At 49.9% G+C, this 27,708-nt stretch overlaps 1 protein-coding gene across 2 annotated transcripts in view; it reads right to left on the bottom strand.

Annotated features, from left to right (window-relative positions):
- MTBP (MDM2 binding protein) overlaps window positions 1-27,708 on the bottom strand; it is a 701,292-nt gene that overhangs the window by 240,619 nt on the left and 432,965 nt on the right. For both annotated transcript variants that reach the window (XM_069621563.1, XM_069621564.1), the window contains exon 14: window positions 15,235-15,399. In XM_069621563.1, the coding sequence (XP_069477664.1) occupies window positions 15,235-15,399 (165 nt within the window). The remainder of the gene's footprint in view (window positions 1-15,234; window positions 15,400-27,708) is intronic.

The raw sequence follows: 27,708 nt of genomic DNA, 5'->3' as shown, positions 1-27,708 counted from the left end.
TAAGATAATGTATTTATATCGCGCTTGTACACATGTGTTTCAAAGCGCCTAACAAGGCAAGGGAGGGGAACAGGGGAGAACAAAACGATCTTACTAGGCCCAGTGACATTGAGAAAGCGCAAGTGCATGGGAAAGGGAAAGGGGAAAAGTGCATGGAAGGGGGAGAGTGGAAAGTGCGGAGCAGCGAAGAACATAAATAATAATAAATAAAAATAGATAGTAAAGGCAATAAACAGTGGTAGTGCAGTCAGAAAGTGCTGTGTTTAAGGCAGCAGACTGGGTAAGTCTGATAAGTGCAGAATGAAAAGAATAAAATGGGTGTCTGGGGATTTGTATAGGTACAGATACAGTCCACCAGTGCAAGGGGTGACCCGGAGGCAGTGCAGGAGGGTGGCAGGGTGAACAGGTACCTGGGCCCAGGGGAAGGAAGGTGGCAAGGTGCACGGTGCCAAGAGAGCAGTTCAGCAGGGGAGAGGGAGAGCGGAAGCAAAGAGGAAGGTCTTGAGGAGCTTCCGCAACCGGAGATGGTTCTCCTCAAGTTTTAGAGTGGCAGGGAGACTGTTCCAGAGGGAGGCCCCAGCTCGTTTCTTTGAAAAATGACTGACCCTGTGGGAGTTTGAAGTAGATGAGCGAAGAGCTCGAGAGGGGAGGTATTTGCGGAGGGATAGCTGAAGGTATTTTGGACCCAGGCCCCAGAAAGCCTTGTGCACAATGCACAGGGCTTTGAATTTAATCCTAGCGTCCACTGGGAGCCAGTGGAGAAATTTCAGAGCTGGAGAGATACGATCCCAGGGCTTGAGGCCAAGGACAAGTCTTGCAGTCCTTTTCTGGATTAACTGCAGAGGGCGTAGAGTAGACGCAGGTAGATTTAGAAAGGCTGTTACAAAAGTCCAGCCTAGAGAGAAGCAGAGCTTGGGAGACACTGAGCTTGTGGGGGGGGGGGGAAGGAGAGGAAAGGCAGAGTACCTATGAGGAGGTGCAGTAGGTAATTTGACTTTTTAGAGACCTCCGAGATATGGGCGGAGAAGGAAAGTGTCGAGTCAAAAATTACTCCGAGGTTCTTAGCCTCGCAGGTGGGGGTAGGAGGCGGGCCAAGGGAGGCCAGCCAGAGAGTCAGGGGAAAGGATGGTGAAGGTGTGCCGATAATGAGGATCTCCGTCTTGCTGGTATTCAGACAGAGATCATTGGCAGCTGTTAGGCAAAATCATATGCAGTACCCTTAGGGAACACTACATACAAGACTACAAGTGATAGTACAATTTCACCTTTGGTACAAGCCTGTACTACACAGTAAAGTGGTAGCGATGGCTGAGCAGCCAGACTTATCTCAAGAGCAAATGAGCAGTACTAGGGATTACACAAAGGACTACAATTACTGTGACTCAAGCAAACGCAGACTCAAGGTTTCTGGTCAAAAAATATAAGTGCATTTATTTTTAAACCATCTGTTCACAAAACACTTCACTTCTATTATATAAAACCACACTCTAAATATACTACACATAACCAATTACTTTTGTTCAGGTCAATTCAAGGTAAATACATTAGGATTTGACAGACCAGTGTGTCGAAACAAAGACGTTACCGTGGGTTAATACGCAATCACTTTTTGACAGTAATGACAGTTCGGTCTTACGAAAGAAGCATACCCGCGGAAGAAATGTAACCGTAGTCAAACACACTTCGCACATAGATTAAAACAAGGGAATAGTGGATAACAATCATAGGCAATACTTTTGTCAAGGCAACAGAATCGGAGGACGTGTTCTAATAGGCAGATAAAAGTCAATAGGCCTGCGCTAGTGTCAAATGGAGCAGGGGCTCTGTTGTCGAGGATCACACGGTGAGAACAGTTAAAGATTAACGTTGCCAGGAGTACTCGATATTGTCAAAGGGAGGCAAAAGTTATAAGACAGAAGAAAGACAGGACAAGCCTTCAGAAAGGAAAAGGGTTCATCCAGATTCATCAAGGTCGGACGGAGAGAACGACCAAATGGACACAGTACCTTATTCGGCTGAAGAAAGCTGGTGCTACGGCAGTTGTTCCGGGTAGTTCCTGCAGACTTACGGTTCCTGAAGCTTCAGTCGTGGGGACAAGGAGGACGTCTGGAGCGATCTGCACTACCCAGGGATGAAGCCAGCAGCAGCAAAGCAACAATGAATAAAAGGTGCGCTCCTTAAAAACAGGAGAGGGCTCTTCTGATGGCAATCCGGACCACTACAGCTCAGTGCAGTGATTTCGACCCAGAAGAGGATTCTCTGGCTGTAGAAGGTGAGCTAGTTGATCCCACCAGGCTCAAGGGAAGACGACTCCGGACTGGATCTTCTCTGTCGTTGAAGGGTAGATCGCTCAGGACTGCAGCAGGGCTTCACCGGGATCCACGAGTTGCAGCAGCCGTCTTCTTCTCCACTTCTCTTCGGTTCTTGTAGTTCCAGTGGCGACTGACTTCCAGCCCAAGAGTCCTGTCTTTTATGCCAAAATCCCCCATTCACACAGCCTGGCTGTCAATCGCATAGCCAGCCGGACAACCACCCCAGCCAATGGACACATAGTGCGACTTGGGTCACCAAGGAGACCCTGTGCAGGGGGTTACGAAACCCATCCCTCACATTCAGCCCACCTAGACACCCAGATGCCAAAGGATGGCTTCTTCACAGAAAGGATGCCAAAGGACGGCGAACAAGGAAACCAAACCTGGTTTGGCACGAAAAGCGAACAAGAAAGACCTTTCCAACGCAGAAAACCACGCTATGACCCACGATAAAAATAATATGGGGTAGCAGGTTTTATGTTCACATCTGTAACCACAGCCAGAACACTAACACAGGAATCCGTGTAAAATAATAGTTACCACGCCACCAGCCATGTCGAGTCGGGAAGGGGGACACAAAGTGACCCTTGAGTTACAGAAGGACAGGGGAAAGAAATTCCCCTCCAGTACTCCATTGTAAGATGGCTTGTACTGGATCTGTATTTTTAAAATGGACTAGTAAAGCCAATGGGGACTTTACATGTTTCTGGGGGACAGTAGTCATCCCCAGAAATGGAGTTCACAAGGGAAGTCTAAAAGACATCCCTGTGTCACTGCACTAAATGTGCTGTGTGACACACAAGTAAAAATATGATGCCTAGGCAGTTGGTGACACTCCATAGCCCATGAGCACAAAAAGTACAACATACACAAAAATACACTAAGAGTGGGGGAAAAAAGGCTCACACTCTTACCAGGTGGAAAAAATAAACCCCAGAAATCCAGCAAAGCTGCTGAGGGACTCACTAGGTAAGGGAAATTAGCCATAAATGAGAATTCTCCCTAACAGTGGCACACCAATCTTGAATGGCAGTTAGGCAATCAGAGATGAGAGAGGGAGAGGAGGTGGCCGAGGGAATCCTGAAAATGAGTCGAGTATCGTCAGCATAGCACTGGAAGTTTGAGCAGAAAATAGCAATGCAGTGGGCGAGAGTTGCCAGGTATCGGTTGAAAAGCCAGGGCGGGAGGTTAGACCCCTTGGGAACACCACAGGTAAAGACAAAGATAGAAGATAGGATAGGATAAGACAGGTGTGGCACGTATCCCCCTGCATGCCTGAGTGGGCAAGGTGTGCTGAAAAGGAGAGCACATTGTCCAAGCAAGGTGCACTTAAGAGGGTCGATCTCCCTAGAGTCGGACCAATGACAGAATCTAGACTATTTACTCTTATATTGGCTCCTAGTAGCCTTGATTTTAGCACCCTTGATGATCTCTAGGTTAGCCTGAGATAGGCTTAAGTGTTTCAGCGTGACCTGCTCAGGAACCACGCTGCGAGGGCTAGCTTGTGAGGAGCAGGGTGGAGTAACCTGCCCCCCTGCTGAGCCAGGAGAGGAGCTGGGCCCAGCGGTAGGTGAATGGGTGGTCTGTCCGAAAGGCTGAGGAGCTCGGAGAACCACGGTTGGGCCGGCTATCAAGATGATGCTGAGGTGCCGGGATTCCTTTATCTTGCAGATCACCCTGTGGACTAGGGGTGTGGGCGGGAAGGCATATGCCTTCATGTCGTTCCATTGGATCTGGAATGCATCGCCCAGGGAGGCGAAGCCCTGCCCCTGCCAGGAGGCGAATTGTTGGCATTTCCTGTTGTCCTGGAAGGCAAAAAGATCCACCTGGGGAAGCCCCCACCTGAGGAAGATCTCCTTCAGTACCAGGTCGTTCAATTGCCACTCGTAATTGTCCGCCCCCAGTTTGCTGAACCTGTCCGCTTCCAGGTTGGATTTCCCCGGGAGGTGGACAGCCATGAGGTAGATGCCGTTCTCCAGAGCCCATTCCCACATGCTGACTGCTAGGTTGCACAACTTATGGGATCTGGTGCCCCCCTGCTTGTTGACATAATGCATGCTGGTGGAGTTGTCTGTCTGGATAAGAACTGTCTTGCCCTCGATAAAAGGGAGAAAGGCCTTGAGAGCCAACCAAATGGCCTTCAATTCCAGCCAATTGATGTGGGACTCCTGCCGAGTCCAGACTCCATGGACGCTGTGGTTGTCCAGGGTGGCCCCCCAGCCCTCTTGGGAAGAGTACTTAGTAACTGTGACCTGAGGGGCCGGCTGCCACAAGGGATTGCCCTGCCTCAGGTTGAGGTCTACGGACCACCAGTGGAGGTCCGAGAGGAGAAAGGGAGGAATGTTGACTGACTCGTCTTGGGAGCCCTTCTCCTGAGTCCATGAGGCTGCAAAGTGCAGCTGTAATCTCTGCATCCTGAGTCTGGTGTGGGCCACAGCCAAACCGTACCACTGCTATTAGCCCCAGTAGGTGTTGGTACCACCAGGCCGAGGTCACGGGCCTGGAGAGGAAATGAGCTGTATGGTAGACTTGGTGGCCCTGAGGAGGGCATTCATCAACCTGGTAAATACCCTGGGAGCAGAGTTGAGGCCGAAGGGTAGCACCTTGCATTGGAAATGGAAGCCCATGATCCTGAAGCACAGTAAGGAACGATGCGGTTGCCAAATCGGGACATGTAGGTAAGCGTACTTCAGATCCAGGGAGCACGTCCAGTCTCCCCTGTCCAGTGTTTCCGCAATAATAGCTGGCGTAACCATCTTGAATTTTTGCGGAGGGAGAGATTGAGGGTGGAAAGGCCCAACACAACTCTTAAGCCAGTCTGGTTGTTCTTCTGTATGGCGAAAATCCTGGAATAAAAGCCCAAGCCTTGCTGGGAGGTTAGGACTTCTTGCACGGCCTGGCTTTCGACAAGCGACCGGATGTCCGCCAGCAGAGTTGCTGTCCCAATCTGTGGGAGGGGAGGAGGGAGAAGAGGACAGTACCGGTAGGCGGTATCCCATGGAGACTATAGAGAGGATCCAGGTGTCCAAAAAAATTCTGCCGTCAAAATTGCACGTGAAAGGCAAGCCTGTCCCCCACCATGGACACGTGGACCCTGAAGGGGCATGTCATGCCTTTTTTCTGTCTGAGGCGGTTACAGGGGAGGGGGCTGGAAAAACCCCTTGCCACCCCCCCTCCTTTTGTTGTTTCCTCCGATGCGGACTCAGAATGGTCCGGTTGCCTGGACCTCCGTTCTTGGAAGCCTCAGAACGCACCAAATGCCCGCTCCTTGTCGAAGCGTTGCTGAGACTGGGTGTAGGCCTTGGCCTTTGTAAGAATAGATGGAGACTTTGTGGTTTGCAAGCTGTTCTTTTTTATCCAATTCCTCATCCGTGGTGGAGTGGAAGAGGTCACTGCACTCGAAGGGAAGGTCCAATATGCGTTCCTGGACATCGGGATTAAACTTAGTAGCCCGGAGCCAGGCCGTCGTCCTCATGTCCGTGGCAATGCAGATGGGCCGGGCAGAGGTATTGATGTGGGCCACGGTGGAAGTACTGGGACAAAGTCTGCAATATCCCACGAGAACCTCTGGTTAGTGGCTGCCAGGATGGCATATGCGTTGGCCTGCCGCAGGTGCAAGGAGGGGTTGGAGTACAGCTTCTTCTCGTATGCCTCCAAGATCTTCTCCTCCTTGCCTAGCAGCATCAAGGACGAGGTGGCCGAGGTCGACTGAGGCTTGAAATAGAGGGACGCTGCTGCTAACACAGAAGAGTGCGGTTGAGGATGCGCTGAAAGCAAGAGTGTGTCCCCTTCCATGTGCCTGTACTTGGCGTCAAGGCGCCGATTGATAGGCTGGGCCGAGTGAGGTTTGAGCCACCCCTTGTTGGCCAGTGTTATGAAGAGGCTGGCGCAGACAGGTAAGATATATTAAAGGTTTTATTAGTAATTGACAAAGGAAGAAGACCCCCAACATGTAGAGACTCCTCTCCTTCAGCTCTCTCCCCAACTGCTCAAATTAGAACTCTTAGATAATCAACCAAGAACATTGTCATCAACATTCCATGACATCATACTTAGATCCAGCACACAGAAACATCATGGAGGGCATTCTCCACTTATCTCTGATGAATCACTACAACACATCTTCCCCTTTTTTTTTTTAACTTCGTTTATATAACCTAACATCCAATCACACCCATAACTCAAAGGTGTCACGTAGATGACCGCAATAACCGGCATAAATTGGTCCAGTCCTCACACACATCCTACATATGCCCTCTCTTGACCGCAGCAATCCTCTCTTTATTCCACACTTGCCCTCCAGTCACACGTACGGCCCCTTTCATGACCGCCACAACTCTGACTGGATCCGAATAAAGAGACTCTCCTTTCTTCTTCACAATTCCTTTCTTGATCCTAACCCAATCTCCACACTCTACGCGCAACACCTTCTTACCTCTCCAAGTTTTCACGCGCCACCCATTCAGACTTTTCTCACCAATGACTTTCTTACTTCATCAACAACCAGATCTGTTTCCCGACTCCTGCCCAGCCACGGCGGACACGCCATCGAATAGGGCTTCCTGCCTCTCATCAGCTCAAACGGGCACAAACCTGTCGTAGAATGAGGCGCCATCCTTAGGGCCCAGATCCTATTCTGTATCACAGCCAACTTGTCCAATCCGCATTCTTCCCCCATGCGAATACTCTCCATCACACACCTATTCATCCTTTCAACTACACCATTGGATTCAGGATGATATAATGAAGTCCTTTTATGACGCACTCCACACTTCCTTAAATAGTTGGTGAAATTTCCACCCACAAATTGGGGACCATTATCCGTCAACAGACTCTCCGGTAGACCTTCATTGGAAAATATCTCCTGCAAAGTTTTTATCATGCTTTCTCCTGTCACATCTCTCACAATTTTAAAATTCACCCACCTGGAGAACAGATCCACCACCAGCACTACGAATTTTCCACGTCCATACCCCAAATCCACAGGACCCAGGATATCCATTGCGAGATCACTCCATATCCTGGACGGAAGACCTACATCCACAAACGGTTGCTTCTTAGCTACCGATCCCTTCCCACTCCTGATACAAAACTGACAATTTTCTAAACAATTTTCTATTTCCCTGTCAAAACCCGGCCACCAATAATCTTCCCTCAATACACTTTTAGTTTTGGTAACTCCTATGTGGCCACTGTGTGCCAACTCTATCACTCTCTTCCTCAATCCAACTGGAACCACAGCCCTTCCCCATCTGAACAATACCCCGCCGATGACCGACAATTCATCCTTCACTTCCCAATACGGCCTCGCGCCTTCCGCTATTTCCACTTTCTTCGGCCATGCAGCAGAAACAACATACGGAACTATTTTATGCATATTCTCATCGCTCCTCATCCCTTCCAACCACTCCTGTTTGGACACTATACCATCTGTGTTGACAAACACCAATTCCATTTCTTCATCTTCCACAACTCCAGAATCACTTACTCTCATCCTCGACAGATTATCAGCCAATACGTTGTCCTTCCCAGGAATGACCTCCATCTTGAAAGAATGTGTTTGCATTCTGGTGACCCATCCTGCCACCCTGCGGGAAACCTTATCAAGGCCCTTGTTCTCAAATATGGCTTTAAGTGGTTTGTGATCAGTCCGAATTACGAACTCTACACCCCACACAAAGTTTTTGAATCGTTCCGCTGCCCAGAAACATGCCAACGCCTCCTTCTCGAGAACAGAATATCTCACTTCCGCTCCCTTGAGGCCCCTTGATGCATGGGCAATCACTTCCTCAGACCCATCGTCTTGTTTCTGAGATAAAACCGCACCTAAGCCACACTCACTGGCATCCACTGTGATGATGGATGGCTTTCTTGTGTCAAAGCAACCTAAGGGTTGGGCTAAGTTTATCTCTTCTTTTATACCTTTAAATTCCGCCTCGCACTGACTATTCCACGCAAACTCAGCACCTTTCCTCAGAATTTTTCTCATCTCATGCACCTTGTCAGCATAATTTACAACAAATTTCTGGTAAAATTCTGTCATTCCCAAAAAAGAGCGTAACTCACTCTTATCAATCGGTCTTTCTATCCTCTTTATGGCATTCGCCATTTCCTCCTTGGGTTTGATACCACTCCCCGACACTTCATGTCCCAAATAGTCCACTTTAGTCACAGCAAATTTGCATTTCTCCTCCTTAAGTGTGATCCCTCTTTCCTCGAATATCTTCAACACCTCATCCAAATTCCTGTCATGCTCCTCCAATGTCACTCCACTCACCAGCACATCATCCTGGAAACAGAAAACACCCTTCACCCCCTTCAACAAACGATCCATAATCTTCTGGAACACTGAAGAAGCGGATGCTAACCCAAAGGGCATCCTCCTGAATTGAAATACACCTTCATGTGTCACAAACGCCGTGACTTTCCTACATCCCTCCTCCAACTCCACTTGATGATAGGCTGACGTCATATCCAATTTAGAAAAGTACTTCCCTCCACCCACCATGGTTAATTCACCCATGTTGGGCAGTGGGTGCCTATCCACCAATATACACTTATTCAACTCGCGCATATCAACGCACAACCTCAGATCCCCTGAACTTTTCTTCACAATGACGACCGGGGAAACCCACTCGACCCCCCCTGCTCTTTCAATCACACCTGACTTGAGAAGTTTCTCCAATTCCTTCTTTACCTTGTCCCTTAAGACTAAAGGGACGGGCCTGAGTTTCGCCACGGTGGGAACACTGCCTCTCTTCAACAATATCTGATGCTGAAATCCCTTCACCCTTCCCAACGTCTCATCAAATACCTTCCCATGCTCTCTCACATACTTGCTATACGTCGAACACACTTCCGCTACATGTAAAACTTGATCAGGATGGTTTGGATCCAATCTGATTCCCAAATTCTTTTGCTCTCTCCATCCTAGCAAAGATTGGCCCTTCTTTGTCACATACACCTTCCCCTCACAGCATCGTCCTTTAAATTCAAACTTACTCCAGACATACCCCAGCAAATCAATCTTTTCTTGGTTGTACCCCCCCTGGACTTATGTCTGGCACCAATAATGTCGACACTGCCCCATTCATTTCATCCTCAAATGCGCTTTTGGATATCAAAGTGATCTTTGACCCCGAATCAGCCATCATCGACACTTTACATCCGTTCACCGTCACAACAGTATATGGGCGCTCACAATCATCCGGGATATCATCCCTACCAATAACATTAACAGTGTTAACAATGACATTTTGCAAAGTTATTACAGTGTCATCTCCTGATGACCTCCCTTCTTCCTCTTCATTCACATATAGAACTTTCCTTTGATTCATTTGGCCAAACTGATAATTCTTGCAGCACGTCCCAAAGTGTCCTCTCCTTTTGCACTTATTGCAGATCGCCTTCCGCCCTGGACACACCACTGAAGAAGCAAAATGGGTCGCACTGGCGCATCTATAGCACAATCTCTCATCCTTTTTATCTTCTCTTTGCGTTGATTCTTGATTTCTTCTTTCTTCTACATTGCTCCTCTCCTTCTGTTTGTTTCTTCCCTTCCTCTTGGTCTTCCCTTCATTCACCTTCAATACTTCCGGCTTGGCTTCTTTAGAATCTCCTCCTTCAGCTTTCGATAGCTTGGCTACACATGCCAACGAATGTTCCACACGTTTGGCTAAGTCCAATACCTCGTCCAAATTCGGCTCGTCCTTCAGCCACAGTTCCTCGCGTATCTTATTAGACCGACAATGCGTCATGAATTGATCGCGAATGTGCTCATCAAAACTTCCTTGAAATTTACAGTTCAGAGCCAGATGACGGAGGGCAGTTACATAGTCTTCCACAGACTCCCCCTGGGCTTGCATGCGCATACGGAAATTGTAACGTTCCAAGATCGTGCTTCTTTTTGGATTGAAATGTTTATCTAGTCTTATCAAAGCTGACTCGAAATCATTCAATTCATCCCCGCTTCCATCACTTGTTAAATGAGGGAGAGTCTCAAAAATTCTTTGGCCTTCATAACCCAGAAAATGAAGTAACAACGCTAATTTCCTTTCGCTGGAATATGCCGTTCCCCCGGCTGCTTTCATATAATGCATAAAACCCTTGCGCCATTGGGGCCAAGCAATCTTTGCCGCTCCCGGCGTGGGCATAAATGTGGGTGGTCCAGATATGCCAGGTAAAGCTGCCATGTCTTAGGGTCACAGTTCTATTTCAGAACAGAGTTTTTTTTTTTTTCCTTTATGTGCACCAGTAATTTAAGCCCAGCGCGCTTGCTGTCACAACAGGGTTTTCCTCTTTGATGCAGGGATAACTTTGCTGTCAGGAGCCCCTTTTCGCTTCCACAGTTCACTTTCCACCCACTCAAGTGACTCGCAGTAACACTGTGCCCAAAACAGCACTGTACAAGTTGTGGTTTACTCTCTATTACATGTGTTATGGTAGATAAGCTGCCACCTCCTGATGACCTGTCCCTCTATTACGAGGAATACGGTACTTCAGCACGAACCGTGTTCATTCCTGCTTGAAACACAAACAAATCGTAGGTCGGCCCGTGCAGGGATCCGCGGCGGCGTGACAGAAACATGCACTTACTTGGCAGTGGCCGCAGGGGTATGGTGGCCGCTCAACGCCTGGGACCAGCGGAGCAACCTTCCCCCACGCCGATGACGCCCGGCCAGCACGTCCCCAGACGGCACTTCCACTGGTAGGCGGCCGCCCTATGGCCACGTCGTCCGTCGCACTGGGGCCCGCTCAACGCACAGAGGATGCGGAGCAGCCCACAGCGACCCGCGATTCCTGCTGGTTGGGGCGGGACCGTCCCCTCTGTTCACACGGGCTCTGGGGCAGCACGGATCGTCCCTCTGCAGGCCACTTCACACCGATGGGCCTCGACGGACGTCCCGTCGTTCGCGCTAGGGCCCGCTCGACGCACAGATGATGCGGAGCAGCCCACGGCGAATCGCGGCTCCTGCTGGCTGGGGGAAACGCCGCTCCTCTTCGCCGGGCTCTGGGGTCTCTCAGGGTGGGTCTCTCAGCGGCCTTCAGGAGCAAAACAAACACGGCTGGCTGCTGGAGGTCTCCTTTCACCTATCCGCTGTGGCCAAATCATCCCATCCTCGTCGCCATTGTTATGAAGAGGCTGGCGCAGACAGGTAAGATATATTAAAGGTTTTATTAGTAATTGACAAAGGAAGAAGACCCCCAACATGTAGAGACTCCTCTCCTTCAGCTCTCTCCCCAACTGCTCAAATTAGAACTCTTAGATAATCAACCAAGAACATTGTCATCAACATTCCATGACATCATACTTAGATCCAGCACACAGAAACATCATGGAGGGCATTCTCCACTTATCTCTGATGAATCGCTACAACAGCCAGGGCAACTTCGTCTTTCTGCATCAGGATCCCTGTTTTGGTAGGGGATTTTAGGGTGAGGACTTCCGCTAAGACCCCCCCCCTCCTCGGGCTGCTCGACCTCGGTCTGAGAAAGGCCCAAATACTCTGCCAAACCTGCAAGGCATTCATGGAAGACACTGGCTGAAGATGGTGTGTCGGGGTCCTCCTCTCGTCCGTGTCCGCCAGGCTCGGAGGGTCCAGAGCTGGTGGAAGAGTGCGCCGTGGGCTGCGGAGTGGAGACCGGAGCAGGTGGCTGCTGCAGAGGCTGGTGTGGAACCACCTGTACTGTGGGAGGCACGGAAGCCGAAATCAAAGGAGCCGGCTGGTGCAGCAGCATCTGCGCTGGGGCCTGTGGCACCAGAGCCATCGGAGAAATAACTATGGGTGCCAGTGGGGTGACCTGAGGGAGCATATCCCCGATTGCATCCCGGAGGATGGACCTCATTTGGGGAGTTCGCATCAGCCCCAGGAACCTTTCGAAGTACCTGTCTTCGGAGGCTGTAGAAGTGGCAGGTGATATTGACTGAGTGGCAAAGGGCAGCTGGGGCCGGGGCACACTCTGCCTGGGGTGCAGGAGAAACCTGCCCTGCACTGCCGATAGATAAACTGTAGACCACGCACCCAGTTGACACCAGTCCCACTTTGTGACTCCTTCCTCGACCTGCCCTGCAAGAGGGGGGTATCGGATGAGCGGCCATCTTGTCTGGCACGGTGGCCATTTTGTTGAGCTGCATGCCACATGCCTAAATCGTGGTGCCTGGCTTGTTGGAACCAGCCCGGTCCAATATGCTTGGTGTTGGAAGGAAAGGCCTATCCCCGCACCTCAGGCAGTGACCTGGATGGCATATTGCTGTTGGCAGAGCGGTCGCTAGTGCTGCGGGAAGGCGTCCCCTCAGACACAATGCCGGTACTAGGGCGTTGCCCCTCAGGAGTAACCACGGTATTAGAACCTTGCGGTCCTTCAGCACTGACACCGGAAGGATCCGGAGGCCCCTCGGTGTGGGGCCGGTAGCTGGACTAGCCTTGGTATGTTTGCTGGTACTAGAACCCAACAGGTTCCTCCCGGGCGGGCGCTTCCTGGGGAAGGTGTCGCCCTTGCAGAGCGCGATGGTGAATAGAGGCCTTTTTTTCTGCCTCGAGTGATGTTTGACAAAGTCCTTAAGGTGCTCCGGAGATGACTTCTGGAAGAGCTCCCTCCACCTAGCTAGCCTGTTCTTCAGTGCCCGTGGAGTCAATGCGTTGCACGTGGAACAACCTTGCCAGCCGTGGTCGGGGCCAAGGCAGCAGAGGCAAAAGGGGTCGGTTGTAGGGAAGAGCCACTCGCAGGCTGGACACCTGCTGAAGTACGCTGATGTTGACATGCGCCGGGGAGGAGCTTGACGTCAGAGGACCAAGTACATATTGAAAAGAAAAAAGACAAAGCTAGAATATCTTGGGAAGAGTGTGTGGTATTACATGGCCGAAGCCAAACCCAGGAGCGCTGGTGAATTCGGCACGTTCCTGTCAATGCAGAAAAGGGGACTGAGGAGTGGCGCCGGAGGGGAAGAAGATTTTTTCTGGTGAAAACGGTTCTGTCTCTCGTCCCTCGTGAGGGACGCACATACAGTATGGAGGAAAGGGGACAGGACTTAAGAGTATGTAGAGATCCTAAGGAAACTAATGACGAAGTAAAGAATCAAGTGAGCTTTTAAATACAAAGAATAGATTTACTTGTGCACAAAGTGCCGCAGAGAATCAACAGTTCAATAAATGTACAGACGCTGAAACGCAAGGCAGACCAAGTCATCATAGAAGCTGGCTATAGGTAGTGATTAGACACAGGCGAAACCGCCATTGTATAAAAGCTGGACTTCGGTATCATGAGTTTAATAAGCCAGGACCCATGAAGCGGGAAGGGAAAACTGTTGCAGCAAGATTAAGCAGAATCCTGGAGCTGCATGGCGAGGTTCACTGGCCTGAAGTCAAGACTGAAGCAGCAAAGGTCAGCAATCTATTCTGGAAACGAGCGAACGTGCGGAGGATGAATCAACCCTTGTTAAGGTGCAAAGAAAGAACACCAAGAATGATAAGTTTAATTCATTTAGACCATTTAAAACCTGCAAAATTGACCAAATTGTGGTCTCCTGTCACACGACCCCAGGATGAAAATAGGGTTCAAACTTGGAGTCCTAGACACGATGGTGAGTGCCCTCACTCCTGTGCATTCGCAAAGACAAGGATACTTTGCAAGGCCAAGTATAAAGACAATCTTCATAGCAGAAGGTATGGATGATGAGATGCTGGACTAATTGGGAGGGGAGGTAGTGTCATGCACCATCTCCTTGCACTTAGGTCTGGGCTTACGTGCTGCTAAATGAACCAAATGTTCCAAACATGGCACAACCGTGCCAACCAATTGTAGTAGTCCATATAACGAAGGACCTTCTAGTTTGAAGACCAATGAGAAACTGCATCTAAAGTTTCTGAAGATTACATTTTTTTAGAGGTAGGCATAGGTTGTCCACCTGATAGTGGGCAGCCAATCGCAATCCTAGTTCTTATAGAAAGTATACTTCGATACACCCCTTAGCCAATCCCAACCCTTGATAGGTTTTTCATTATTGCCATGTAGTACGACGCAAATATCAGATATATTTTTGATTTAAAAGCTATTGTTTGTGTAAAGATCGCTGAAAGACTGAGCGTACGTCCGTTGATGTTCATAGTAAACTCCCTGTTTTAGATAATTGTTAATAAAACTGTACTTTGCCATCTTCCTGAGTTGGTTTGGTTATTTGGACTTGGAGTTATTCTGTATGATCCCATCCATTACATGTACGTTCCTAAAGGGCCCTAAACTCACCTTACCGCTTTGACCTCGATCCCCCTCCTCCACCTTGGGCGGGGATTTGGCAGGAGCAGTCTCTGGTTCTTCCTCTCATCTAGTACGTGCTCACAGCTTTCTGACCTCCATAGACCCCTCCTAACCTGTTCTAGCTGCGGCAGCGAATGGGCTGCCCGGTTCACTCTCACATTCCTACCAAGCTGGTCCCAAAATCTACATGTGATTTTTCAACTCTGCACAGAATAGTAAACATCTACACACTCATTGAGGAATCACTCTTGAAATTGTAGTCCATTCAAAAAGAAGCATCTGATGTAGAACCAAGTATGGCTATGAATCCTTTGTTGTGCCCTCAGCGCAGATAATGGAAGCGAGTGGAGAGGTCTTGCTCAACGCTGCCTCGGGTGGGTGGGGGGTGAGTGGGCAAACGTCTTACTGCTATCAATTTTAATTTGGAAGACAAATGTGTGCTGATAGCCCATCAGTGGGAAACAGCCTGCATGGGGGCCAGCTACATCAGCAAAGTCTCCTAATTTGGGTTGGGTAGATATTTAATATGATGGGCATAAAGAAATAAAACACTTATACATAAATTCCAATTGAAAGGAAAACCACCACCCCACTCCTCAGGGGAGGTTAAAAAAAAAAAAAAGCAGTTGCATCCCCAAAGAAAGCTCAAAACAAAAAGTCCACCTACCGGCAGGTATCTGATCTGTATTAGGTTTCTCAATTTTGATGTCAAGTGCAGTTTTGGTAGCAGGATCATGGTACAATGCCAAGAACTGCTCTCTGGTGAGACTTAACAATGCCTTCAAATTAATAACAGAAACAGATGGTGGGTTCTTGGTAGTTTCTTGCCTTCCTGGAATATATAAAAAGTTTTATTTGTCAAAATAACTGTTTTGCTTGCACAAAGAGATGGACGTTGCTACAAATTAACCACCTGACTTGTAAAATATAAACATATATGTTACATTTACAACCTGAACACATTTGTTAATTATACATTAAAAAAACAGATAAAGTAATTGATGGGAATGTTAATGAATATATCCAACATGTTAAACACCAAGTATTAAGGAGCCTGTGCATGCAATTACATTTCCCCATTTGTGTTAACTAATAGATAAAAGAATAAAGATAAAAACACACTTTAGTGGGTTACAAAAGGTGGGACACTCACTAGACAATGAGGAGAGACAACATAATGTCACAGATTTAGTAAAGGAGTGTTAATAGCATAATATTCTTTAGAAACAGTAAAGTTATCATGGGTGCCACCAGGAAGAATAGCAAGTGCCTAAATATGTACATTAGTCCCTCAAACTGATATTGCAAAGTGACGCCTGTCAGCGGCATTTTAGAATGAAAATGCAGCAAATATTACAAAGTAACAAGAATCGTTTAATTGCTGAAAGCCTGACATATTTCATTTGAGAAACACAGGGCCACATTGTATCACTGCACTGCAAAGGCGGCAGCATTAGTTGAACAATGTCCGGTTTCCTGCCATCAATCTATTCTGGTAACTGTCCAACATTTGCCGCAGTAGCATAGATTCAGTCTAAAATGGCTCCATGCATAGCTCTAAAAATGTACATTGGAGGGCTTATTTTGGTGGCATACACACCATAGAATACGATGGTAATGGCAAAAACCTCAACTGTGTGGGTTTTACTCAACTCATTTTACTGTTGCTGGGATTACTTGGTGCATGTATGAGAAGGATATATACTCAATAGGTCAACCATTATGGGCACTTTGAACAATCCTAGATGATGGGGATTCCTTCCTATGTACTGTGGCACTCTTTACCTCGTAAACCCTGCCCTCCACCCGTCTCAATACATGCTTCTTTGGTAAATCACATCCATATCCATATCCATATCCATATCCGTATCCGTATCTCCTCCCACGGAACTCGACCATTAGAGAAGCTGGCTTATATTGGGTGTGTGGCAAGACAGCCTACAAGATCACGCCCTGGAAACGGCTAGGCATATGCAACATTAGCCATGTCATCCCTACTGCTACAGTCCTCAAGGAGCTCCTGCCAGCCGCATCAGAAATTCCAAGGACTTAGAGGCACAACACAAAGAACACAAACAGGAACATAGATGTTTTGTTGCGTTACTCCCTTCGTATGCCACTGATGGCATAGGGACATCTCTTATTCACTTGCAGGAGGCGGTCAAGATTTTGGCAAATAACACGGCTGATGCTTTAGACGAACAAGTTACTCTCTTACCTGGTAACGTTCTTTCGATGGGATGGTCCGACGACGTATTCCATTATCTATGATAGTAATCACCACAGCTGTGCTGCTTCGGAATTTTTTTTCACCGTCTGCGTCCTGCTTCGATACGCTGTCCTCAAGGGCCTCCGTCGAGCCGACGTCACCGGATGTTATAAGTAGGACGCACGACGCCCATAGCCTCAGTTGTAGTTTTTTCCCCTGAACGTGTGGCACCAAACCACTGCCAGTATGACCACAGAAAGCCTTGCGGAAACGTAAGCTGCAATCGCATAAGAAATTCTGTAGCGGGGCAGGTACGGAGGGAGCGATATGGAATACGTCGTAGGACCATTCCATCGAAAGAACGTTACCAGGTAAGAGAGTAGGGAATAGTTTCTTACCTGTAACTCCATTTCTCCAGCATTGGTATCTTTCATGGATTCACATGCTTAGAATATTCCCCGTTGTCAGACTGGGAACCCTCGGTACACTTATAAAGCAGTTTTTCCTTAGGAAAACTTCAACACTTTTGTGTCCTATCCACGTCGTTTTTTTGGGCTGCCCACGCATGCCCCAATAGGACGTGGCAGTATAAATGCCCCACCCCCGCGGCTCCCTTCAGATTTTAACCCCTCCAAAGTAGCATGGGGGATAGAGCATGTACATTGCATTCAGGGGAGGCCGGCGGGCGCATGTGAATCCATCAAAGATACCAACCAATGCTGGAGAAATGGAGTTACAGGTAAGAAACTATTCCCTTCTCCAGCATTGGATCTTTCATGGATTCACATGCTTAGAATAGATTGCACAGCAGTAACTCTGATATGGCGCTGTGAATGCAATTAACATTATTATGAGCACACACACATATATATGTGTATTACGGCCAGTTCACTGAACGACCACAACAGTAATCGTCATAATCACTATATATATATATATATATATATATATATATATATATATATATATATATATTCATTCCCGCTGGACGGGGTTTACCTCACTCAAACAGATGGCGCAAGACTGCTCTTCCCATCTGCACATCGTCCGCATGTTGCCTGGCGGGTAAACGTGTGTGGCACCGACCAGGACACCGCTTGGCAAATGTCTGTCAGCAGAATCCCTGCCCACAGCGCCGCAGAGGACGAAGTTGATCTCGTGGAATCAGCCCTCGGACGTCCTTCTAGCGGTTTTCCCGCCTTGGAGTGACAAAAAGCAATCGTCGACGAGACCCATCTAGCTAGTCCTTGTATTGAGATTGCCTTTCCTCTCGTCGACGGGCCATAAGCCAAAAAACAGTTGCTGCGTAGTTCTGAATTGCTGAGACCGATGAAGGTAGAATTTTATAGCTCTCTTCACGTCCAAAGTATGGAGGGCCTTTTCCGCAGCCGATGAAGGAGTTGCGAAGAAGGTAGGTAGAACAATTGACGAACGTTTATGATAAACAGTAGGCACTTTTGGAATAAAATGAGGATTAGTCGACAGCACCACTTTGTCCTTAAAGAACCTCAAGTACGGCGGATCTATGACCAATGCTTGCATCTTCGAGAGCCGCCTAGCTGACCTAATAGCTATTAGAAAAGCCAACTTCCACGATAAGAACTTCATAGACGAGGAAGCCATCGGCTCAAAGGGAGCTTTCATTAGCCCCGCTAACACCAAGTTAAGACTCCATGTCGGTAGAAAACGCTTAATCGGCGGGAATGTACGGAATAGACCCCTCATGAAGTGTTTTATCAGCCTATCACTAAATAAGGGAGACGACTGTCTTGTCCTCGTGAACCTTGAGATGGCCGCTAAGGGCACCTTTATCGACGAAAAAGAATCTGCTCTTCGCCAAATGCAGCAGATATGGGAGAAGCTGCTCCGGAGTTACATTCAAGGGGTGCAATCCCGGCTGACCTTGACACCACCCACAGAATCTTCTCCACTTGCATGCATACGACGTGTTCGTGGAAGGGGCCCGTGCGGACTGCAGGATTATCCGACAATCTGACGAAATACTTCCGGCACCAAACTCCGAAAAGTCAGGAGCCAAGCTGTGAGATTGAGACTGTCCGGGTTGAGATGCCACATTGTCCCTTTGTCCCGGGACAGGAGGTCTGGGGCTTTCCGAAATGTTATCGGCTGCTCTATTGACAGTTGAAGTAGGTCTGAAAACCACACCTGTCTCAGCCAATACGGAGCCACTAGGATGACTCGACACCTGTATCTGCAAATCCATTGCAGAGTTCTCCGTATGAGAGGAAACGGGGGAAAGGCGTAGAGAAACTTGTCCGTCCACAGGAAGGAGAACGCTTCCCCCCAGAGTGCCCTTCTGTGGCCACCTGTTAGCGTACAGTTCGCACTTCTTGTTCTCCTTCGTTGCAAAGAGATCCAGAGGAGGTTGCCCCCACTTCTTGAAGATCTTCGATAACTGAAGACTGTATCTCCCATTCGTGTATTTGGTCAATTTTCCTGCTGCGGGAGTCCGCTTACTCGTTCCTTACTCCAGGGAGATGGTGAGCTACGATGGTTATATCATGCTTCAGAGCCCAATGCCATACTTTCTGAGCCTCGGTGAAAAGGGTTCCGGACCGCGTGCCTCCTTGTTTCCTCAAGTAAAACATTGCTGTTGTATTGTCTGTCAATATTCTCACTACTGAGCCTTTTATGTGTGGTAGGAAACATTTTAGGGACCAGCGCACTGCCCTCAACTCCAGAACATTGATGTTTAGGAGCGACTCCCTCGGAGAACACCGACCTTGTCTTTGCAGAGTGCCCATATGTGCTCCCCAGCCCGTCAGGGATGCGTCCGGCACTATGGTCACGTGAAATTCCGGTTCCTGCAGGGGTACCCCCCTCGATAGGTTCTGAAAGCTCTGCCACCATCGAAGAGCTCGTAGGAGCTTGTCGTCGTCGACGACCAGTTTGTCCGACCAGAGTCCTTGGGTCAGGGTCCACCGGGCCACCAGGAACTCTTCAATTGGCCTCATGAACAGGCGGCAGTTGTTCACTAGTGGAATGCAAGACGCCATAGCGCCCAGAATCGACATATTATTTCCTCACCGATACTCTGGTATTGGTCCTCCACTGACCTGCTATCTGAGTGAGCCTGCGGATTGTGTCGACGGATGGCTTCACCAACCCCAACTGGGTTTCGAACTGTGCACCCAAGAACACTAAGTTTCTCGACGGAGTCAACGAAGACTTCTCGAAGTTTACTGCAAATCCCAGCCATAGAAGTTGCATGGTGGCTTGCAAACTTGTTTGAGTTGCCATAGGGGAGGATCCCCTCACCAACCAGTCGTCGAGATACGGGTACACGTAATGGCCTTGCTTTCTCAACCAAGCTGCAACTGGAGCTAAAGGTCGAGAATGGGACGCCATTTTCCGTTTGGCTTTTTCACTACGAAGTATCGGGAATAAACCCCCTGGCCCCTCTGTGATGCAGGGACCAATTCTATAGCCCCTTTTGTAGCATAAGCACTACTTCCTGTTGCAACACGCTCAGTTGGGGTTGAGCCAAAAAACGCTGGTGGAACATGCTCTTGAATTGCAGGGAGTGTCCAAACCTTACAGTGTCCAGCACCCACTGATCCGTGGTTATTTGCTCCCATTCGTCGACACAATGCGATACCCTGCCTCCCAGGACGCTCCGACGCCTGTCATTGTTGGTCTTTGGCCTGCTTATCTCTCGACGACGAGTAGCCCGTCCTCTTCCTGGAGGTCTGGTAGTCTCGGCGCCGCTTGAGAAGCTCGTCTTTAGCCCTGCGAGGAGTGCGCTGACCGATTGAAAGTCCTGCCTCTTGATGCTGAGAATCGGGAGTTCCCTGATGCTCCCCTTAAGGGGCGATGAGAACGAAAATTCCTTACACTCTGGAGGGCACCCAAAGAACGCGCCGTGTCAGAGTCCTCCTTCATGCCCTTTAAGGCCTCATCCACCTTTTCGCCGAACAGAAGGTCTCCCTCAAAGGGCATATCCAGCACCTTGTATTGCACCTCAGGTCTAAAGTTGGTGCATTTAAGCCACGCCTGTCTCCGTAGAACTACCCCGTTGTTGACTTGCTTAAATCCAGATTCTACGAGGTCCACAGCGATGTTTTTAGAATGATTTGAGGCCTCTTCACCCTCTCGGACGAGTAACACCACCGCTTTCCTATGCTCCTCTGGGAGATGCTCTAGTATGGGTACCAACCGGCGCCACATCTCTCGATCATACCTGGCCATTATAGCAAGAGAGTTGGCTGCCTTCACTGTCGTTGCCCCCACCGACAATACCTTCTTGCCAAAGGCATCTCGTCTCCTGGCCTCGTTCTCCGGGGGGTGAGGGGGTCGTGCATTTGTGCTGGGACCTTGCTTTTCTCACCGCAGCCGCTGACACCACCGAGTCTGGGGCTGGTTGGGAGGACAGACATTTGGGGGTGGATTCTGGAGCCTTAAATTTCTTCTCCAGCCTACCTTTTATTGCGGACTCCGAGAAAGGATGACACATCGTCTGTAAACCCTCCTGCCACACTTGATCCAGGATGGGTACTGAGAACACTGACCTTCTCTTTCCCATGTGGTTGAATAGAAAACAGTCCTTTTTCTCTTCCTCCTGAGCCAATCCGAATTCGGTACACACTTTGCTCATCATGGCGTGGAACGACGCAATGTCGTCTGGGGAAGACGGCTGAGCTGGGCTCTTTGGGGTTTCGAATTCTGCCTCCGACTCCCAGGTTGCATCCCTAGAGAGGGATAACGAAACATCTGATAAGGACCCTCTGTCTGAGTCCAGCAGCTCTCCTTTCTCCTGGCGTGCACCTATCCTCACGCGTTGGTACAGCCGTCAACATCGTCGGAGCTGGCTGACGGGAAGGGCCAGGTTCGTCGACGGTCGATTTGGCCGGAGTTGCCACTTGAGGTAATCTCTCGTCCAATTTCTTTAAAAAGGTCTGCAATGTGGATAGAACTTCCAGTGATAGAACAGACTGCGGGTTAAGAAGAGGGGTTGTAACTGGGATATTAGTTCCGCTGAAAAGAGTCAGCTTGCTAACCCCTTGTAACCGGAGCTCTGCAGGCCCAGCTATCCTCTCACACTCCTCTTCCACAGAGGACACAGACAAGGCCGCCTCTTGTTGCAGCAAAGATTCAGGTAAAACCGGGTCGAATACCTCTGGTCGCTAGGCCTCCTGCGGGATCTCAGTCGACGAGGCTAAAGTTGGGCCAGCCTCGTCGTAGCCACCACCTGCAGCATAACAATAGACAAAACCAACTGCGTCATTGGTAGTGAGGCAGTCGACGGTTCTCCCTGCCGTCGACGACGGTGGTGCCTGCGCAGTTCCCCGAGGCATTCCTGCCTTTTCTTTAACTTGACCTGTGTTTCTCAGACTCTCAACTCGAGGATGATCTATGGTGATCACCTGAGGAGGATTTTGGCTTTTCCTTTCTCTCCTTCGACGATGGTGATGAGGTTTTCTTCAGTAAAGATTCCCTTGCGGAATGGCTTCCCGACGAGCCCTTCTCCGCCGGGTGTGGTTTCTTCACCGGGGGTTCAGCCGATACCGAACTGCGGGGGACTCCTGAAGACTTTGATGCCGAGGCCATGCTGCGTTGGGAGCCTAATCCGAAGGTGGGTACGCACCCGCTCCATCGCTCAACCAGGCCACTAACCGCCGACTCTGGAAGCCCTTACATATGTCACACTGGTCTGCTGAGTGGTGAGGGTGTAGATAATATATGCAGTCCATATGTCCATCCCCCTCATACACTTTCTTCAGCCCGCACGTAGCGCACGGGCGGAACAGAGCTTTTCCAGATATCAGGAAAAAATACAACAAACAACCTTGACAAAATAGTAGATGACGCGAGGTGATCCCACTACTTTGGAAGACGGTTGAAATCTGAAGAGGGGGCGGGGCATTTATACTGCCACGTCCTATTGGGGCATGTGTGGGCAGCCCAAAAAATGACGTGGATAGGATACAAAAGTGTCGAAGTTTTCCTAGGGAAAAACGGCTTAATTAGTGTACCGAGGGTTCCCAGTCTGACAACGGGGAATATTGTAAGCATGTGAATCCATGAAAGATCCAATGCTGGAGAAACCTGTTCTTCGAGGGGATTGGGTCCTCCGACGTATTCCATATCTATGACAGACTCCCAAAGCAGTACAAACGTATGGAGGAGGGAAAAAGAATTTAGAATATAGAAATTTAGAATGTCTAATTAAATTGCAGAGTAAAGGACGGCCTTGCCAAAGGCCAGATCCTGGCCATGGATAGAATCTAGGGAATAGTGTCGTACAAAAGTATGGACCGAAGCCCATGTGGCTGCTTCACAGATGTTACGAATAGGAACACCCCTCTGCAGGGCAGTAGAGGCAGCCTTACCCCTAGTAGAATGGACCTGTTCTCCTACCGGAGGGTCCTTACCCGCCAGGCGGTAACATTCAGAAATTGCCAAGATAATCCATCTAGACAAAGTCTGCTTAGTAACAGCTTGTCCCAAACGCCTTCCAGCGTAACCAATAATGAGCTGATCGTCCACTCTGACCCGGGACATGCGTGAAATGTAGAAACTCAAAGCTCTCCTAGGATCCAACCTATGGAGCCTCTCCACTTCCTTACCAGGATGTGGAGGAGGATAAAATGCCGGTAGAATAACCTTCTGGCTTAAATGAAAATCCGACACCACCTTCGGAAGAAAGGAAGGACAAACTAAGGACAACCCGGTCCTTATGAAACACAGTGAAGGGTGGCTTAACTGAAAGTGCCTGCAACTCACTCACTCTGCGAGCGTAAGTGACTGCAACTAAAAACACAGTTTTAAGGGTTAACAGCCTCATAGGACAAGAATGTAAAGGCTCAAACGGAGCACCCCTAAGGAATTTCAGAACAAGGTTCAAATCCCAACCAGGCACCTGGAAAGGTGACGGAGGAAACACATTAGTGAGTCCTTTGAGAAACTGAGAAATAGACAGCGCCGCCAGGTAACCTTTAACAGTACACACTTGCAGGCCCCTATGGGCCAATGAAAGCAAAAAAGACAGAACCACAGGAATGTCACATGAAAAAGGATCCACATTCTTAACCGTGCACCAGTCGCAGAACTTTCTCCAACGGCAACGCTACAGGGACTTTGTTGCCGGCCGTCTGGCCGAAAGCAACACCTCCATTACGACTTCAGGGAGGTCCCAATCCTTATACCTCAACCTTTCAGAAACCAAGCGTGAAGGTTGAGGGATCTGACCTCTGGATGGAGAACCTGACCCCCCTCCCGTGAGAGCAGATCGTCTCGGTAGGGAAGACGACGAGGAGGGCAGATGGACAAGTCGAGAAGGTCCGGGTACCACGTCCTCCGGGCCCAAGCCGGAGCAATGAGGATCATCCAGGAACTGAACCTCTGTAACCTCTGCAGCACTTGCGGGATGACAGGGACTGGAGGAAACACGTACAGCAGTGGGAAGGACCACTCCACCACAAACGCGTCTCCTAAGGATCCTTTTGGAGGAAATTGCTGCAAGAACCACCATTCACACTTCCGGTTGACACTGGAGGTGAAGAGATCCACTTGAGGGGTCCCCCAAAGGGCAAAGATCTCCAGGAGAATCTGAGCCAGCTCCCACTCGTGAGAGATCGCGCACTGCCTGCTCAGAGCATCCGCTGTCTCGTTTACATCTCCGGCCAGATGAACCATAGAGATCGAAACTTCCTGTTGGATGGCCTAGAACCAGAGCTGCATCGCCTCCCTGCACATGGGAAGTGACCCTGCCCCCCCTTTTTGTTGAGGTAGTGCATAGCCACTGTGTTGTCCGTCAGAATCAGGACATTATTTCCTCGCACGGTCGCAGAAAAGGCTTCAGGGCAAGCCTGACGGCCCTCAGCTCCAACAGATTGATATGGAGTCTGGACTCCGACAGAGACCAACGACCGCTGACTGTCAACTCGTTGGCATGAGCTCCCCATCCTGTGAGGGATGCGTCCGTCACGATCATCACCTCCGGCCAGGGTAGCCAAAATGGAACCCCCTTCAACAGATTGCCTTCGACGGCCCACCACAGAAGGTCCTGTGCGACAGAGGGCAGCACCTGAATGGGGTCTGACATCCTGCCGGAGGACTGCGACCACTGCATCTTGAGGACCCATTGCAGAGATCTCATCCGCAACCTGGCCTCCGGCACCAGAAGAATGCAGGATGCCATGAGGCCGAACCACCTAAAGAACTCAAACCCCGGGAGACTCTGGGCGTGTTGAAACTTGTGCACCATCTGCTGAATGTGATGAGCCCTCACCTGGGGAGGAAAACACTGCCCCAGGGATGTGTCGAGCACTGCTCCGATGTACTGGAGCCGCTGGATTGGCGTCAAATGGGACTTTTTAGTTGAGGGAGAAGCATAGCTCATGAAGGGAGTGGCAGGTGACGGACAGATGATCCAGATGATCCAGGACTTGCTCGGGAGAGCGCGCCCTAATCAACCAATCGTCCAGGTAGGGGTAGACGTGAATCCTCCTTTCCTGAGATACGTTGCCACCACCACCATGAGCTTGGTGAAAACCCTCTGGCGGAGGTCAATCCGAACGGCAGGACCCGAAACTGAAAGTGCGAGTCGCCAACCGCGAACCTCAGGTACTTCTTGTGCTTTGGATGGATCGGCACATGAAAATAAGCGTCCTTGAGGTCGAGAGACACCAACCAGTCCTGAAGTTGAAGGGCGTGGAGGACTTGAGAAAGAGTAACCATCTTGAACTTGTCCTTCCTGAGGAGCTTGTTCAAACCGCGCAAGTCCATGATGGGTCTCAATCCCCCATCTTTCTTCGAAATCAAAAAAATAAGGGGAATACCATCCATTGCTCCTCTCCGCAACAGGCTCCAGTTCTATGGCACCTTTCTCCAGCAGAGATTGAATTTCCTGCGCAAGGAGCGGATCCGGACTCTTCAAAGAGATTCCCTGGTGGATTGTCGTGAGGCCTCTGCCGGAAAGGAAGACAGTAGCCGTGGGCTATGATCTCCAGAACCCACACATCTGAGGTAATGGCACGCCATTCTACAAGATGCTGCGTCAGCCTTCCCCCAACCGGCGAACCATGGGACATGGCCTCATAACAGAGATGAAGCGGCTGCGGCAGTGCCTGAGGGCAAAGAGGCAACTGCCCGAGCGGCCTTGGCACCTAGAGTACCCCGTTTTCCACCTCTGGCACTCCTATGGTGGCCCCTTTGACTTGCAGCTCCTCTCGATTTACTAAAGGATGAGTAATAACGAAAGGAACCTCCCCTCCATTGCTGTCCCCTAGGACGAAAAGGCAGAGGTTGGCAAACTGCAGCGCTCAACGGTTGGCAATAGCTGCAGCTATTGAGGTCTGCAACCTCTCAAGGCTCTCATCAGCTTTGCTGCCAAAAAGATGTTCACCATCAAAGGGCATGTTGAGGAGCCGGGCCTGCACATCAGGAGCAACCCCCGACTTCCGCAACCACGCAAACCTGCGTATTACGGTTCTCACCGCCATAGACCGGCTGACACAATCTGCAATGTACAACCCCAACTGAACGGTCTCACACATGGCATCCTTGCCATCCTGTACAATAGCAAGAAAACCATCCTGTTCCTCCCCTTCGGGAATATGTTCAGCAGCCAAGGAAATACATTTCCACTGAGTGTGCATGAAACGTGACAAGGCACACACGGAGTTGGCTGCCTGTAAAGCCATACCCCCTGAAGAAAACACTTTCTTCGCCCAGCCATCAAAACGCTTGTCGTCGCTATCACCGAAGTGGGGTGCGTGGTCAAGTAGCAGGGGTCACTACTGGCTGGGCGGTATTTTCATGGCAAAAACTTGCTCACTGCCGGGAGAGACTCCGGCGCAGTCCAAGCTGCAGCCACCCTTCTTTGCAAAGCCATATGGAATGGCAGTAACAGGAAGTTGGAGGACCTTGGTCGAGGATGTCCGTCAGGTCATCCTTCAGAAAATCCACTGGTGGCGCAGACTACCCCGAGTATTCCGTGACCCTCGACATAAGGCGCCGGTACGAGGACTCGGCATGGGTGCCAGGCTCAGGCCGACAGAACTCCACCTCCGGAAAGGTGTCCAGACCACTGGCGTCGTGCAGGGACTGACGCAGGTCTTCAATCTGGCTGTGACCAGACAAAATCTCGTCAGGCACCTCCTCAGGCACCAAACCTTCCTCAGATCCCTCATCCCCCTCAGAAATAAAATCCAGAGGGCGGACAGAGGGCACAGAAAAAGGGACAAAGACATGCTTAGCCTTGGCCAGAGCCTTTCTGGGGGGTTCTGACAAAGCAGCCTCGAAAGAAGTCGACGGAATTGTGTCGATGTCGAGCGAGGCGCTGACAACTTCGACGGCATCGACACAGGCCTCGAGGGCGGAGCCCCGAGCGTTTCCTTCATCGGCCTGGGCTCCAATGACTTCCTTGGAGACGGAGCCTCGAGAGAGAGTCCCTCGACGACCTCGGCACCGCAGGCGTCAATGTCTTCCTTGAAGACTTCACAGGCTCAGGCGGTCTCGAGGGCCTCGAGGACCGGGACCTGGAACAGGCATGTCTAGAGCGACCATCCTTGTCCGACCAGGACCTCGAAGACGCCCGGTGGTCGCGATGACCGCTCGAGCCCGAAGGCAGACAAGCGGTGTCTCTAGCGCAGTCACGGCCGGCGTCCTTAGACGGCGCGGACGGACCGGAGCCCAGCGATTGAAAAATCGCCATCATCTCCTTTCGGAAGGAATCCCATTGCTCAGGAGGGGAATGCTTTTTGGGACAAGCAACCCGCCGACAGGCAGAGTCCTCGGATGAGGACGGGGAAGGCGACCTGTGACGGCGCTTCCGTGAGTGCCTCGAAGAGGCAGAGGAATAGCGAAACCGAGACTCCCCCGGACTCACGACGACGATGCAGAGAGTCGCCCCTTGAATCGTCTATCGAAAGTCCAGTGGATCGTGACTTCCGGGGCTTGGCCACCTTA

Source organism: Ambystoma mexicanum, chromosome 5q (genome assembly GCF_040938575.1).
Source record: "Ambystoma mexicanum isolate Mex_15411 chromosome 5q, UKY_AmexF1_1, whole genome shotgun sequence".
In the NCBI taxonomy this organism is placed as follows: domain Eukaryota; kingdom Metazoa; phylum Chordata; class Amphibia; order Caudata; family Ambystomatidae; genus Ambystoma; species Ambystoma mexicanum.
Note: the sequence above shows the minus strand (reverse complement) of the source record. Positions and strands in the feature narration are given on the sequence as shown.